The 14,686-nt window shown below is 52.8% G+C and overlaps 5 protein-coding genes across 5 annotated transcripts; 2 read left to right on the top strand and 3 right to left on the bottom strand.

Annotated features, from left to right (window-relative positions):
• Nucleotides 1–280: 280 nt before the first annotated feature.
• Nucleotides 281–3,696, bottom strand: MAM_07954 (ATP-dependent protease La; the record flags this gene model as incomplete). Its single annotated transcript, XM_040826752.1, has 2 exons — nt 281–445; nt 511–3,696. The coding sequence occupies 2 exons, from the start codon at nt 3,694–3,696 to the stop codon at nt 281–283; spliced, it is 3,351 nt and encodes a 1,116-aa protein (XP_040675283.1).
• An 809-nt stretch (nt 3,697–4,505) lies between these two features.
• MAM_07953 (uncharacterized protein) lies at nt 4,506–5,021 on the top strand (the record flags this gene model as incomplete). The annotated part of the gene is made up of 1 exon (XM_040826751.1): nt 4,506–5,021. The coding sequence occupies one exon, from the start codon at nt 4,506–4,508 to the stop codon at nt 5,019–5,021; it is 516 nt and encodes a 171-aa protein (XP_040675282.1).
• Nucleotides 5,022–5,197: 176 nt separating this feature from the next.
• On the bottom strand, nt 5,198–5,968 carry MAM_07952 (uncharacterized protein; the record flags this gene model as incomplete). Its single annotated transcript, XM_040826750.1, has 1 exon — nt 5,198–5,968. One exon carries the CDS (start codon nt 5,966–5,968, stop codon nt 5,198–5,200), a length of 771 nt encoding a protein of 256 aa, XP_040675281.1.
• Nucleotides 5,969–6,317: 349 nt separating this feature from the next.
• On the top strand, nt 6,318–6,909 carry MAM_07951 (mRNA splicing factor, thioredoxin-like U5 snRNP; the record flags this gene model as incomplete). The annotated part of the gene is made up of 3 exons (XM_040826749.1): nt 6,318–6,543; nt 6,618–6,809; nt 6,884–6,909. The coding sequence occupies 3 exons, from the start codon at nt 6,318–6,320 to the stop codon at nt 6,907–6,909; spliced, it is 444 nt and encodes a 147-aa protein (XP_040675280.1).
• A 414-nt stretch (nt 6,910–7,323) lies between these two features.
• MAM_07950 (transcriptional activator leucine zipper) lies at nt 7,324–14,686 on the bottom strand (the record flags this gene model as incomplete). The annotated part of the gene is made up of 2 exons (XM_040826748.1): nt 7,324–14,283; nt 14,348–14,686. The coding sequence occupies 2 exons, from the start codon at nt 14,684–14,686 to the stop codon at nt 7,324–7,326; spliced, it is 7,299 nt and encodes a 2,432-aa protein (XP_040675279.1).

The raw sequence follows: 14,686 nt of genomic DNA, 5'->3' as shown, positions 1-14,686 counted from the left end.
TCTTGATGTAGTGTAATATTCATCAGTCAATGTGACCACATCCACCACCACCCGCGAGCCTTCAGTCTAAGGTTCTACAAATACAAAGATTGTCCAAGACGAATGTACACAGAGTAGGAGAATCGCATGCACCAAGCCCGTGTCTAAAAGAAAAGAGAAGGAGAAGGAGAAGGAAAAAAATCATAACGCCCCAAACGTATGCTGCCGTCTTCCATGATGCACGTACCAAGGTATCCACGTTTAGGAATATAGACAGTGTACACCGGCGCAAAGTGCCAATTCATTCATGCAACTGTTCCTCCTCCTCTCCAGAGTTTTCGCCGACCTTCTTGACGTCTTGGACCTTGCTCTTGTTGGCCTGTTGGCGGTCGAGGCCCTGAAAGACGAGATCGAATACTTCGTTGTACCATCCTACGGCGTGGCCTTGTATGCCTTCCTTGATGTTCTGTTGTTCGTTAGGCCCGGTGTCGGACTGACAAGGGAATAGTGACCATGGGAATAGCAACGTACCTGAGGCAACTCCAGCCAGTCCGACATGTTGTCCTTGGGGAAGATGATTGTTCTGCAGCCCGCTCGACGAGCTGCCACGGTCTTTTCCCGCAGTCCGCCGATGCGCAGGACTTTTCCTGTCAGGGTGAGTTCACCGGTCATGGCAACGGTAGGGTCGACGGGCGTATCGAGAGCCAGGGAGAGAAGGGATGTGGCCATGGTGATTCCGGCAGACGGCCCGTCTTTGGGCACGGCGCCGTCCGGGACGTGGAGATGCATCTTGGCCTTGTCGAAGAAGTTGTTCTCGGGGAACTGCTTGACCATGAAGGACTTGGCGAACGAGTAGGCAATGGTTGTTGACTCCTTCATGACAGATTTCAAGTTGCCCGTGATTTCCAGATACGGCCTCGCGCTGGCTCGCAGGGGCGCTTGTAGAATGGACTCAATGTACATGGCTGCGCCGCCCATTTGCGTCCACGCCAGGCCCATCGAGACGCCGGCCGGGCTTACCTCGTACAAGCGGTCCGACGTAAAGACCGGAGGGCCGATGTAGTCCACCAGGTTGTCCTTTCCGATCTGGACGTCCACCGAATCGGGAACCTGCAGTGCTTTCCTCGGCTTTTCAGCCGTCTTGGCCTCGGTGGCGGCCCGCCCTTCGTCCGGCTTTGCGTCGTCATTGGCCGCAGCCTTCTCCTCGGTCTGCTTCTGGCTCTCTTCCAATGCGGCTTTGCCTTCGTCGGTCAAGGCATCCTGTTCGGGGAGAACATCTTCTCCCAGGTCCTGGACGATCTTCAAGGCAGACTTCCTGTAGACCTTCTCGATCTGCTTCTTGAGGTTACGGACTCCGGATTCACGGCAGTACGACTTTATGAGCTCTTCGATTGCCTCGTCGGTTAGGTTCACGTTGGCGTTCTTCAGGCCTGCCGCGTCCTTGGCTGCCGGCGCGAGGTACGTGTTGGCAATGGCCTTTTTCTCATCCGCAACATAACCCGAGAGCGTGATCAACTCCATGCGGTCGAGGAGAGGTCGTGGGATCGTGTCCGTCATGTTGGCTGTGCAGACAAAGAGGACCTTGGATAGATCCACGGGGACGTCCATGTAGTGATCCAAGAAGGAGCTGTTCTGTTCGGGATCGAGTAATTCCAGAAGGGCTGAAGACGGGTCTCCCTGATAACCTCGCCCAATCTTGTCGACTTCATCGATCAGAATGAGCGGGTTCTCTGTTTGGCATTTCTTCAAGGCTTGGATGATACGGCCGGGTAGGGCACCGACGTATGTACGTCGGTGGCCTTTGATTTCAGCCACATCAGTCAGGCCGCCGACACTGAATCGGTAGTATTCCCTGTTGAGAGCTCGGGCAATAGACTTTCCGATGCTCGTCTTGCCAACACCAGGAGGACCGACGAAACAGAGGATCTTGCCTTCTACCGTGCCACGCAGTTTCCCCACAGCGATGAACTCGAGAATTCGATCCTTGACATCCTGCAAGCCGTAGTGATCTTCATCCAGGACCTTCTTCGCATTCGGAATGCCAAAGTTCTCCGGACTTCTGCGTCCCCAGGGAATCTGAGTAAGCCAATCGAGGTAATTTCGCGTAACGTTGAATTCCGACGCGGCAGTCTCCAGGTGGGCCAGTTTGTTTATCTCCTCATCAAACACCTTACGAACAGGGTCAGGCATGGCCAGGTTGGCTGCCTTCTCCTTGAATTTTTCAACCAGCTTGTCTTTGCCGTCGGATTCCAGGCCCAGCTCGCGGCGAATGCCCTTCATCTGCTCCATAAGCCAATACTCTCGCTGACGCTTGCTGATTTTGCTCTCAACGTCCTTGGTAATTTTAGACTGCAGTTGGGCATTCATGAGTTCCTTCTTGAGGACGATAAGGGCCTTCTGCATTCGCTCCTCGACGTTCATGCAGGAGAGTACATCTTGTAATTCATTCTGTTCCCCGGATGACACAGCAGCCGCAAAGTCGGCAAGTTTTCCAGGCTCTGAGGTGACATTCCCAGTAGATTGACTCATTGAAAAGGTTGAAATTTGGTCACGGAAGAGGTTATTCATAGTAGCAACCTCCTTGAAAACGTTGACTATTTCGTTGGTCACGGCGCGGATGACGGGGCTTTTGGGATCGTAAGGTTCGTCGGCAAGGTTGTCCACGTTGACAAGACTCACAGGCCATCTTTTCAACCACGACGTTGGCTCGTATCTCTCAGCGACCTGATCTGGTTTCTTCTCGATGGCTCCTTCTTCAAAGCTGGCCACAACATCGCCTTTCTTCTCCTGTTGTGGTTCTTCCTCCACAGGCGTCTGCTGTGGAATGACTTCTGGGGTGTCGGGCTCCTGTTTACCGTCGGCTTTTTCAGCCGCACTAGGCGGGACCAGACTGGAGAGCTTGATCCGGCGGTGGGGATAGAGAATCGCCGTCAAGGCGCCCTCTTGTCCGTGGATGGGAAATGCGCTGGTGATCTGGGCGAAAACGCCGACGTCGTGAACATCTTCAGCGTTGCGAATAATGTCCTCGTCCTCGTTCTCGCTCTTGAACAAGAAAGCGCCGACATATGGCTGCCCGCGCTTGATAGACTCCGTGATGGCTGAGGCGACGTTGGGATCCTTGATCGTGATGGCCTTGTAGAATCCGGGAAATAGCGGCCGTCGCGCAATGGGGATAGCGAGGACTTGCGGATAGACTTCCGGCACAACAGGTTTCTGCAGAGCTTTTTCCGAAGATTTCCTCCCCCTCTTGCTACCATCGCCTCCGGCGCTATCCCCTCCCGAGCCTGAACCGCCCGTTGCCGAGCTTCCCGCCGCGCCACTGGACTTTCCATCTTGTGATTTACTGCCAGCGTCAGATTTTGCTCCTGAAGCGTCCGACTTGGCTTCTGCCGCAGCTCTCTCTGCCTCTTTCTTCTTGTTCTCCGAGTTTGCCTTGACCTCTTCTTCCGACAGCGGCTGGGTTAGCGTCTCGGCCGAGGAGTCGAAAAAGTCGTCCTTGTGGCTCTTGTCGTCCTTTTTGCTCAATCTCGCAGCCGTGGAAAATGCCGCTCCAACCAAGGGTCGAATGCCGGGCAGGGCGGATCGGCAGATATGACGACCTTGGCAGACAGGTGACAAAGGCCACCTTGGCGATATTGACGAAGTAGACGTTCGAGAAGCGTGCGCCGCAGATCGCTCGAGAATGAGCCGCCCACACAGGCGAGACCGGTGAATCATAGTGAGCGACTGGGGGCTCCTTTCGAGCAATCACCAAGCTCGGATGTACGAGCTGGGTCCAATGGGCAATACCGGGGGGATGAGGGTTTCGTCCAGAATTGGGGTGCTGCAGAGGGAATTGATGACTGAGAGACCGGGGACAGATTCTATGACGACCAACTTTTCATGCTCTCTGTCATGAAGGTGACCTTGCACATTGCGCGCTGCGACGGACAGGGGCGAGTGTGAAATTATCTTGATAATGACGATGGCGGGCGACGCCGGCGGCACGACGTTTGACCCAAAAATTCATGGTGCTGGGAGCTTCAGTCGGCAGATCCCCGGCAACTTGTCCACCGAGCCGTTCCATCAAGCTTGTCCCATCGTTTTGGACGATAATCCGGTTAAATACATAAGGATGAGGGGCGCATCACTGACTTACCCTGTAGTGCAGCATTCGGAGGCCATACAGGCCCAAGGCGGGCACGGCTTTAAATTAATTTTTTTTGAGAAGAAAAGAAAGAAAGCAAAATCAGGGCCCAAATATCCTCTCGTATATTTACCGTGGACGAATATCAACACGCTCGCAATGTCTGAGCGGTTACATGTCCAATTTTCATCGCCGCTGGTCAAAGCGGTCTCCATGCGGGGTGAGGTCGGTCAATTGAGTCGGGGAGTTTGCCAGGAAGCAGGCATCGTTCTCAACCAAGGTCTGGCTCGCTGTGTGGCTTAACCGCCACCTACATTCGTATAGACTGATACATTGGGCGAGTAAGTAGATGCCCGCACTGAGACCATTCACCGTTCTCTCATCTGCCACTTCAACCGCCATGTCCTCCCCATCCGACAAGAAAGACACGGTGACCGAGTCTCCGTCAAGCCTAACCCTAGACACGTCAACAAGCCACAAAAGGGCTTCTTCAAAGCTGAAAAAGAAGGCTGCAGTCGCAGACTCGTGGGAAGACGAAGACAATGACGAGTCATCCGGATCTGAGACCGAGATCAAGCCCTCGGTGGTGAGCCCAAGGGTGCCGTCGCCACCACCGCCAACCCCATACGCAGCAAATTACGCATCTGTTCCGGGATGGGACGATGCTGCAGCCCCTGGAAACGCCTCCTCCCACGGGGCGGCTGCGAGTAAGAGGCCGGAGAAAACTGACGCCGTGGCCCGACGTATGATCGCCGCCGGCTTGGGCATGAAGGCTCCCAAGCAGACGGAGGAGCAGAAGGCCTATCAGAAATCTACTCGAGAGCAAGAGAGGAAGAGAAAGGAACAAGAGCGGGAGGAGGAGCACCGGAAGGAACAGGAAGCAGACAAGGCCAAAGCCGCTGTTTGGGAGGATTGAACGAGTCATGCAAGGATCCAAAGTCACGAACCTGTTGTTAGGCTGCGATAAACTTTATACATCCGCACTGCTGGCATCAACACCAGGCCAAGTGGATTGTTATTTTGGCACAGCTCGGAAAGCTTCGGGTTGCCGTGACGAATACATGGTATTTACCGTGGCTGTTGTGATATACGTTACATCTCGACCCCAGCCATATTTACTTGTCCTCGGACAAAAAAGGGCACCACGGCGCCGTTGTGCATCATCACCAACTCATCTCGGTCGTCGCCACGCCTCACAGAGACTCCATACCCATCAAGACCCAGCTCCTCGACGCACTGATTCCAGATCATCTGTGACACGACGCCCTCTTTCGAGCAGCAAATGTACACCATGGGCCACTTGCTTCTCCCCAGCGAGTCGCGAACCCCCCTAGTCGCGGCCCGCTCACACGCGAGCAGGCCCAAGACTCCCGTTCCTCTCCATCCAACAGGTGCGCCGACAAAGGCGCCTTCTAGTTCTCGTATGTGCTGCGGACCGACGCGCTGGGTGCCAGCTTTGCACTGCACGAGAACCTTGAACGGCGCCGTACGAGATGACGACGACGACGACGATGGAAGCGTCCACGTCCCTACCAAGTCTGTGCCGTGGTCTGACGAGCCGCCAATCCGTTTCAAGAAGAAGCCGTACCTGGAGAGGGCACCAGATACTTTGTATTCGTAGTGGGTGCCGACATAGACGGTAGACTTTTCGTCCAGGCCCGTCCGACGGGCGTAGGCCCTGAAGGTACCGAGATCCGAGTGATTGGTTGTCGGGGGATCGGGGTACTTTAATTTTGGTGCTTGCGAATCCTCGGCCGCGCTCTTGGTGAGCCATCGTGACGACTGAGGCGGCGCGCGTTCAAGGCGCGAGACTAGAGCGATTTGCCGCCGCGGCCGCACCAGTGCGCGTACTGCGGCCAGCATTTCAACGCCACGGCATCCTCACCGCCATCCTGCGATGCAAGTGCTGCGACTGGGAACAGGCAAATCTGACGTCGACACCGACGCTGTCGGGAAGGGATGCAGAAAGCCAATCGAGGGTCGTAGCCCACGCATGCATAATGTGAGTTATGTAACTAAATAGTTAACTACATATTATAGTATCGAGGACCCACCCGCCCACACGTGCCTGCCCCGCGATGCGCCGCCAACCCGCGAGCTTCGAACCTCCAGCGAGTGTTTTGGAAAATAAGAAAATAATCTAAAATTTAATCCAGAAAGCCACAGCCCTCAATACACAGGAGAGAAGACCTCCCCGCAACCGACCGTCATCATGGGAACCATTCTTCTCCCCCACCTCGTCACGGGCTGGCACGTCGACCAAGCCATCCTCAGCGAGGACAACCGCCTCGTCGTCATCCGCTTCGGCGACCCAACCAACAACCCGGACCTCGACATCATGGACGAAGTCCTCTCCAAAGTCGCGCCCATGGTCCAGAAATGGGCCGTAATCTACGTGTGCGACATCTCAAAAGTCCCCGACTTCAACCACATGTACGGTATGGTTTTCCCATTCTTCGCCAGCCCGTCCCTTGCCCGTTCTACGTCCCGCCCAGCTGACAGCGATGGACAGAACTAAACACCAACGAGGAACCGTTTGCGGTCATGTTCTTCTTCAGAAACAAGCACATCATGTGCGATTTCGGCACAGGTAACAACAACAAGATGAATTTCGTGGAGCGCAACAGACAGGACGTCATCAACATCCTGGAGGCCGTGTACCGGGGCGCTACCAAAGGCAAAGGTCAAGTAAACAGTCCAAAGGGTAGGTTGGCATCTTTTCCCTTGCTTTTATGATTCTTTCGTCGCGCGCACAGACTGACGGGCCATGCGTGGCAGACTACTCCACGCGCCACCGATACTAGACATCGCCATCCTATTCATTTACCCAGGCAAAACACATGGCGGGGGCGGTTGCTCATTATACCAGGATGAAAATGTACGTTGCTTTTTGAAACCCGTTCTCGGGGAATCACGGGGTTGGTCCCCACCAAGACGCCTTTGTCCTTATTTACGCTAATATCATGGGGAAAATATAATACTGTATGAAATAAAGAAATGAAAAAGTAAAAGCAAATATTACATGCTAGACGCCATGCCCATATACTAGAGACGGCCAAAGGTACGCTCAAACGCCTCGTCCATTTTTCTTCTTGTCGAGTCTCTATCCAACCGCAACCTTCATCGTAGATATTACAATCGTAGAAAGTCCCGGCCACCAAATGTTTCCTGACTTGGGATATTATCAATTCTCTTCAATGTTCCCCGCGTACATGTCATCACACCATCCAATTTGCACGACACTCGTCTTTGTTACGTCCCTCAAGAATCTCGCCTGAGCTTGTCATGTTTGGTGTAAAGGCCTTGTTTGGCATCCTGGGCGTTACTTGCAGAAGCGTGTGTTGGCGTAGGGTTTCATCGCGAGATCCGTTGCCCACTCGTCTCATTGTAGGCCGTGAGCCTGGGATGGGAGATTCGACACGACTTCTTGCATCGGAATTTTCGTCATCTTGGTCAGAAAACCCGGCAGAGAAGGATTCGTCGTCAGATCCCATTTCACCAGCCACGTGTGGTTGGTATGACGCTGGAGCAGACGGCGACGTTATGGACCTCGAATGGAGCGTTGGTCTCGATGACATTCCCGCCGTGAACGCCCCGGGGTTCATCGTGTTTGTCGCCAAATCTCTCGACATACCCAAGGGACGATCAATGAATCCGTTTTGAAAAGCCGTCGTATTTGACGCCTCGTGAAGAATAGGCAAGATATGCTCGTCGTAAAGCTCAGTGCCTGATTCAAACGATTCCGGCGAAAACTCCGTCACGGTGCGAGACGACCTTCCATCATCGTCGGTGGTAGGGCTGTGAGGCTCGTCGAAGAAGTCATCCAGGCTGTCCAGCTTGGTGACCAAATCTCCGACAGGAACCTCAACGCGACCGTCGTCCGAGAGCATTGTCTCTGTTCTCTCCGCAGAGTCGAAATAGCCGTATGGAAAGTCGTCTTCGTGAAACGCGACTTCCGCAGTTGGCGTGGCCTCAGTAGACGAGCCTTCCGTGCTTTGACACATGTAAAACGCAGAATGGATGTTCGCCCGTGTTGCTTCCGTCCTTTTCGCGGGCACCGGGATGGCCCAGCCCGAAGACTCCGGGATACCAAACAAACTCTGGGTCCGCTCGTATTCTTTCCGAACAGCTTTCGAGGTTGATCGAGTCATACTCATTCTTAGATGGTGCTTATCCATGTGACTGCCCGACATGGTCATGATTTTGTCCAAGACCTCCAGTGCGCCCATGCAAAATTCTGTTTGAAGAAGCCGCAACAGAGGAGAGATGAGATCGGAGCCGTGGCCTGCGAGTTCTGGATTGCGCATATCAACTTCTGGGATGGCAACACACAATATTCGCATAGTTTGCACTTTGACCCAGGACAGCGAGTTTGTCAATAGCCCGATCAAGAACGTGATCATCTTGAACTCTTGCTGCGGTAAGAAATGCTCTCGCAAGGCCATGAAAAGCTGAGTCATGTATTCGCCACTGTCCACTTGTCTCCTGGAAACGTAGTCATCGAGGGCCAGTGCGACAGATTCGAGACCAAGCCTATCGGCCTCGACTAGAAGTAGCTTCGCCGTTTTCACTGTTTTTTCTGTTGGCGTCGCATTTTCCAACTCGTTCAAGAAGCGGGGGAAGTTTGCCAGCAAAGCGAAAAACAGTCTGCTATCATCTCCGACCAGGGGGTCTCCAGGAAGCTTGACGAGTTTGTCAATCGTGTCTAGAGTCGGTTGCCAGCACAAAGAGGAGCGGAGACCTTTATAAAGCAAGGGCTGGATGCCGTCAAATTGGCCGTCCCAACGTTCAGGTTGGCCGTCTGCAAGGATCCTTCGCACATTTGGTGATCTAAAGTCAAGTTTGCTAACAAGCTCGTTTAACATCTCAACTGCTTCGAGGAATTCCCGTTCATTGATAGATTCCAAACAGGCACATGCCGTCCAGAACAGTTGCGGGAATGTTAAAAGCTTCTCGGAATCCAACTTCACCAGCAAGGTTTTCAACGTGGTCAAAATCTCCATGGAGAAGGACTGAATCTCGGGGTCTTCGTCCGCAATAGTGTTTGACAGCCGAGCAAGCATGTCGCCGAGCATATACTGGTCGATAGACGTCAATACACATCGAAAGACCTGGAAAGACCGACAGGCCAGGTGTCTCACGGGACAAGACGTAGCCCACGTGAGAGACAGCCGTCCCCATTGCTCCTTGATTGCTGGAAAGGTGACTTGAAACGTCTTGACTACCTCTGTGGTGAGGTATTCCATGCTTGGAGGGACTTTATTGTCGTGGTCATCCACCTTCCCGTTGCTATCCTCGTACCCCCATACAACCGTACGGTCATGTCGACGAATTGCGTCAACCAAGTCTTCAATAGTCTCCTTTTTGACGTCAACCGAAACATCGTCCATTCGAGAAATGACTAGTTCATGAATCAAATGAACCAACATCTCCCTGGCTTGCTCTTGCACAAGGGGAGTATAGTGATCCCACAGAACAGTAACTCCCTGGAGCAGAAGGGGAACATTTTCAGGCGTGAGATGAACGGGAGACACCATCAAGTCCACCAGCAAGATGAGCGACAGTTGACCGAGCGAGAACCCAGCTTGTTTTTCCCCAACCGGCAATGCTTCATTGAGATCCGCACAGTAGGGGAAGCTGTTGACATCAGGGGGCGCAGGCATCGAGTCTCGTCTCTCGTTTGGCACCATGGCCTTGGGATTGATCTGCATCAGCAGAAATTCGACCACTTTGATCCCCGGTGTGCTGTTTGTTGTCGACAAAAACACGACAATCTGTTTCACATATTCCACAAAGTTTTGCTCTCGTCGTTCAAGACAGAGGTGAATGATGAAGTCCAAGATGAGACGCACGTTTCCTGGGTGTGGCCCGGTGGCAAGAGCCTGCCACAAGGCCTGAACTTCGTTGTGCAAGGCTCCGCCTGACTTGATAGTGAGTTCCAGGAGGTTTGCCAGAAGGACATAGGACTGTGCAGTAGGGCCGCCATTGGGATCAAGTTTCAATTCCATTGTCTGTATCCATGGTAGTATCACAGCAATGACATTTCTTTGGGCAGCAGGTTGAAGATCTTTGAAACAAGAGGTAAACTCCGAAAACACGTGGAAGGCCAGTTCGGGGTATTGTTTAGAGAGCCGTTTAGATATTTCAAACTGTGCTAACTTGTAGACAGCTTGTGTTTTGTCAGATATGCTGATGTCAAAGTCTTGAATTTTGGAGTTGCGCTGCTGGCGTACTTCAAGTGATCGAAGAACCGTCGAAGACTTGGATCGTATCTCGCTCTGGTCATTTCCAAGAGTGAAAAGGCAAAGAGCAAGAAGCTTGAAGAAGGGGCACGGATAGTTGGTTTGTTCTTGCAAAACTTCAATGGTGACTTGAAAATAGCTCTCCAGCACCTTTGGCACGTCGGCCACGTAACAGCGGGCGATGCAATGCTCTAGGAGGTAAGGGTATTCTTGGTTATGAGTGACGAGATTCTTCAAGGCACGCTGGCCTGTGACGTTCATTCGGTCGCTTCCCGAGTTGAAAATGGCCTCTATCCAAGCCAACATACGGCGCACGTCAAACTGCAGCGTGACGCCACTCTCGGTGGTGATGCTTATCGGCCCCCCACAAAGCGCTGCCATGGCGCTCAGAGCTGCTGTCCGAAGGTTTCTCTTTTCGATCTCCATGGCAGCTGTGACGGTTCCCCGTTCACCGAGCGACTGCTGGTCGATCAGGGATTGCCTCATTGTATCTTCCCTGACTCGTATTTGATTCTGATTGGGGGAGAAGCCACACCAGTCTTCCATCAACGAGAATGCTGACTTTCTGGACTCAAAAGTCATCCAGCGAGAGGGATCGCCCGTTTTGTTAATGCCTTCGAACAGAGCCTCCATGAGACCACAATAATAACGTCTCAGTTTTTGGAACTCCCAGTCCATTTGAACCTCACCATCCATGAGAAACAACTTCAGATCTTTTGCATACGAAGTCAAATTGTTCAGGAAGAATTCAGATTGGTACACCAGTGAATCCTTCAAGAAGTGTGACGTCAATTTGAAAACGTGAGTGATCTCGGTCCGCAGCAGATCCATTTTCCTGTTGCGACGGGGGCTGCTGTTCGTTCGTTGATGAATCCTTGCTCTAGCCTCGTCGTTGCAGCGAGAGACCTGGCCTTGCAGCTCTTCCAATAGTGTTCGATAGATGTGAATATTGATTGAGCCCATGGCAACCACGACTGCATCGCGGACAGATGTGGACGAAACGGACAAGAGCGGAATCAAATACTTGAACAAAGTTCTGGCGGTGACTATCCTGTCCGCGGACGAGGGCTTCGACGTTTTGCGCGCATGCTGGCCATCGGGTGGCGTCTGGGCCACGGGTAAACTTCCCGGGTCCGCCAGCGTCGTGCATGCGAATATCAAATACAGCTTCCATTGCTCAATCATAACCTCGGGCTGTGCCGCAGGGGACCGGTTGCCCATTCGGCTCGCCGCATCCGGGCCGTAGTACAATCCCCTGGTTGGCTCCGACAGGTACACAATTGGCTTGTACATTTGCAGTATCCGATTACAGATCAAGTCTCGACATATTGTTACCGCAAAAGGGCATTTGTCGAATGCAATGCGGATGAGATTAGGGAAAATTTTGAACCAAAGGGTCGCATCGTAGAAGACATCGCTCGTGCATAACTCTACCACTGCACATTTGCTGTTGGCGTTTTGTAGTCCTCTCTGCAGTCTGCTACGCTCGGCCACAGAAAGATGCTCGTCGTTGAAATTCATCACTTGGTTGGAATCGTTTTCCAAAATGTTGATTAATCGCAGCGTCTCCTTCTCTTCAGAAGCATCTTTGCCTAGTGCCTTGTCGAACTCGGTGATTGAGCGCAGCACGGTGATTGCGAAGTGCCTGACGCGGCGAGATTGTGAACATAGGAAGAACAAGCCATGTGCTTCGGCCTGATCAACTTCTGCCCATATGCTCGATAAGTCAAGCTTCATAGCTCTTTTCTCGGATGCGTTTGAATCTGGCTGGTCCGAGGCTGCTTCTCGTGACTTGTGTCGGATTTCCTCGATCCAGATCTGGAGCAGCTCAACGTAAAGTCGCAAAGTGCTTTCGATGTGACCAGGGCCAAGCATGCCACCGTCGGACATTGTGGCGTAACGGTCATCAAAGTTGAAGATGAAACGAGCAAACCCCATGGTCACTTGCTGTGCGTGAGATTGCTTGGCAATCGCCTTCAGCGAATTTGCAGATGACTCAGCAATGTTGGACTGCACATGAGCAGTGCCTGTGCAGAGCAGATTTATCAACGAGTTGAAAGGAATGTCAACAGATAGACATCTTGGGAGTGCTCGAACAGCGACATGCAGCAGCTCGTAGAATGCTTGCTTCTGGTCGGACGCATTTGCTTGCTCATCTCGTCGAGAGAAAGTGAAAGATTCCGAAATAGGGGTTTTTGGCCCGGGGCTGTTGAATTTTTCGTCCAACGCTGCTTGGCCCCCAAAGGTGTTGTCACAAACAATGGTGATTTTGCCAAGGAGTTGACAGAACTGAAGGTAATGCTCTCTTACCCCGTCGCTAAGGACATGGGTCAATACCGGTCTGGATATAATCTCCTCTTTTGGGCCCGAACTCGGAGTCGACAGGGGGCCCTTCTGCGGAAACGACAGCACTGGGGATGTAGGGAGTCTGTCCGCTGGGGCTGGAACATCATAAAATTGTGGGAAGGGGGGTCGGCCCTGTTCGCCCTTTTCTAGATCTGACATGATGCACAGGAATGCCCGGATTCCAACGACGATTCTGTCAGGATCCAACTGTTCGACTCGCAGCTCCTTGTTGGTCGTAAACAGTTCGGCATTGATGAGGGGAAACACCACAGTCCTGAAACAGTACTCGGGATACTTGAAGCCAATAATTCTGATTATCTGGATCAACGGTTCGATGACGACAGTATCCGAAGAGACTATGCTGCGCTTTGAAGGCGGCAAGACCAATCTCATGACATCATCAAGTTTCCGCACGGTAGTTTGAAAGTTGTCGTTGGTCCGGTACAAGTACGTCCAGATCAACCTAGAGATGACCTGCAAACACAGAGGTCTTGTGAATCGATCTTTAATCTTAGTCTGCAGGGAGAGGACCAATTGCGACCACCCGGAACCAAAGTTGTCAGGTGATGACACGCAAAGTAACGTCGCGGTCAAAGGAAATGCAACAGACCAGTGCCGCGGCTTTGCGAAAAGCTGAGCAAGTCGAAAGCTAATGTTGGATACGACTTCGGACCATTTTGGATGCATGAGATGGCTGTTGCTGGCCTTTGCGGCAATAGGCAGCAGCAACATATCCATCACCTGGCAAAACGCTGCCTTCACCCGCTGCCCGTGGGCTTTGGCAAACAAACGCCCTAGCAAAACCAGAGATTCGCACGACTTTTCCCAAGCAGACTCTGGAGAGATTTTGATTTTCAGATGCTTCATGCCACCCAAGACTAGTTCCATCTTGCCCTCGAAGTCTCGGCCTGCTGACAACGTTGGGCTCTTTAATAGTCTTTCTTGCAGCGAGGCGTCGAGGTCATCGATGAATCTTCGCGACACCCCGGAAAAGTTGATTCCGCTCATATGTCCCAGCAGTTGCGCAAACAAGTTCCAGTTAGCCAATTTTAGAGGCGAAAGCATAAGTTGCTCAGGGTCTGCAATCTTGAGCTGTCCGAAGATGATGCTTTCCAATTTGTCTTCCATTTCCGTGGTGATGGAAGCCAGGTTGCTCTGGCAAATGACCTCCAGTAGCACACGGCAAAGAATGTAAATCGACACAGTGGACCGGCGCTCCTGCTGGGCAACAAACTCCTGTTTTCCAGACAATGTCAGGGTTGTGGGACTTGTCGATTCTGCTACACCCGCCCCAGGGCCGGGTTGTAATGGCTCTGTATTCCTGCGAAGTAGGAGACCTCCGGGCTGGTTGCCGCGTAGCTGCTGGAGCTGGGTTCGGGCCTCGTTGGCCGCGTCACTCTTGCTCTTCCTCCAGAGCATCATTGAGTCGATCAGTGCCTTGGGCTTCGGACTGGCAATGTGCCCCAAGGCGACAATCAACTGATCAAACGCAGGGTCAACGCCGGGTCCGCAAACACGGTCGATGTTCGGTTCGGGGTCAAAGGGGACCGTGATGCATTCCGTGAGTTTGTCTTCTGCTTGTGCAATAAACTAGATTCATGTCAGAGTATGTCAGACACGTGAAGCGAGACCATGGCCCTGGACTGTCGCTTACTGATGTGAATAGAACGTGAAGTGCATACTCTCCGACGGTCTTCTGGTCGTCTCGATGGGTTCGAGAGTGAGATTGGTGTGCCGGGTGGTCGCGCCTCGACTTGCTCTGCATTCGCTCTGGTTTCCTCTGTGCTGGCGCAGAAGAAGATGTATCGACAGCAGACGCAGATCTTTCCATCGGCGAAGCTCCCACTGGGCCGAGGGTAGGACCAGCTAGAGACGTCCCCGGCCGGGAGGGCATGTTGGCCTCGAGTCGCGCAGTGACTGACTGCATGTCTGATCTTTCCAGTGCCACTCCAGCAGCCGCTATGATTTGAGGACTCAACGGGCTGGCAGACAT

The sequence above is a fragment of the Metarhizium album genome, assembly GCF_000804445.1.
Source record: "Metarhizium album ARSEF 1941 chromosome Unknown scaffold_39, whole genome shotgun sequence".
Classification (NCBI taxonomy): domain Eukaryota; kingdom Fungi; phylum Ascomycota; class Sordariomycetes; order Hypocreales; family Clavicipitaceae; genus Metarhizium; species Metarhizium album.
The sequence above is the reverse complement of the archived record's forward strand: the minus strand, read 5'-3'. Positions and strand labels throughout refer to the sequence as shown.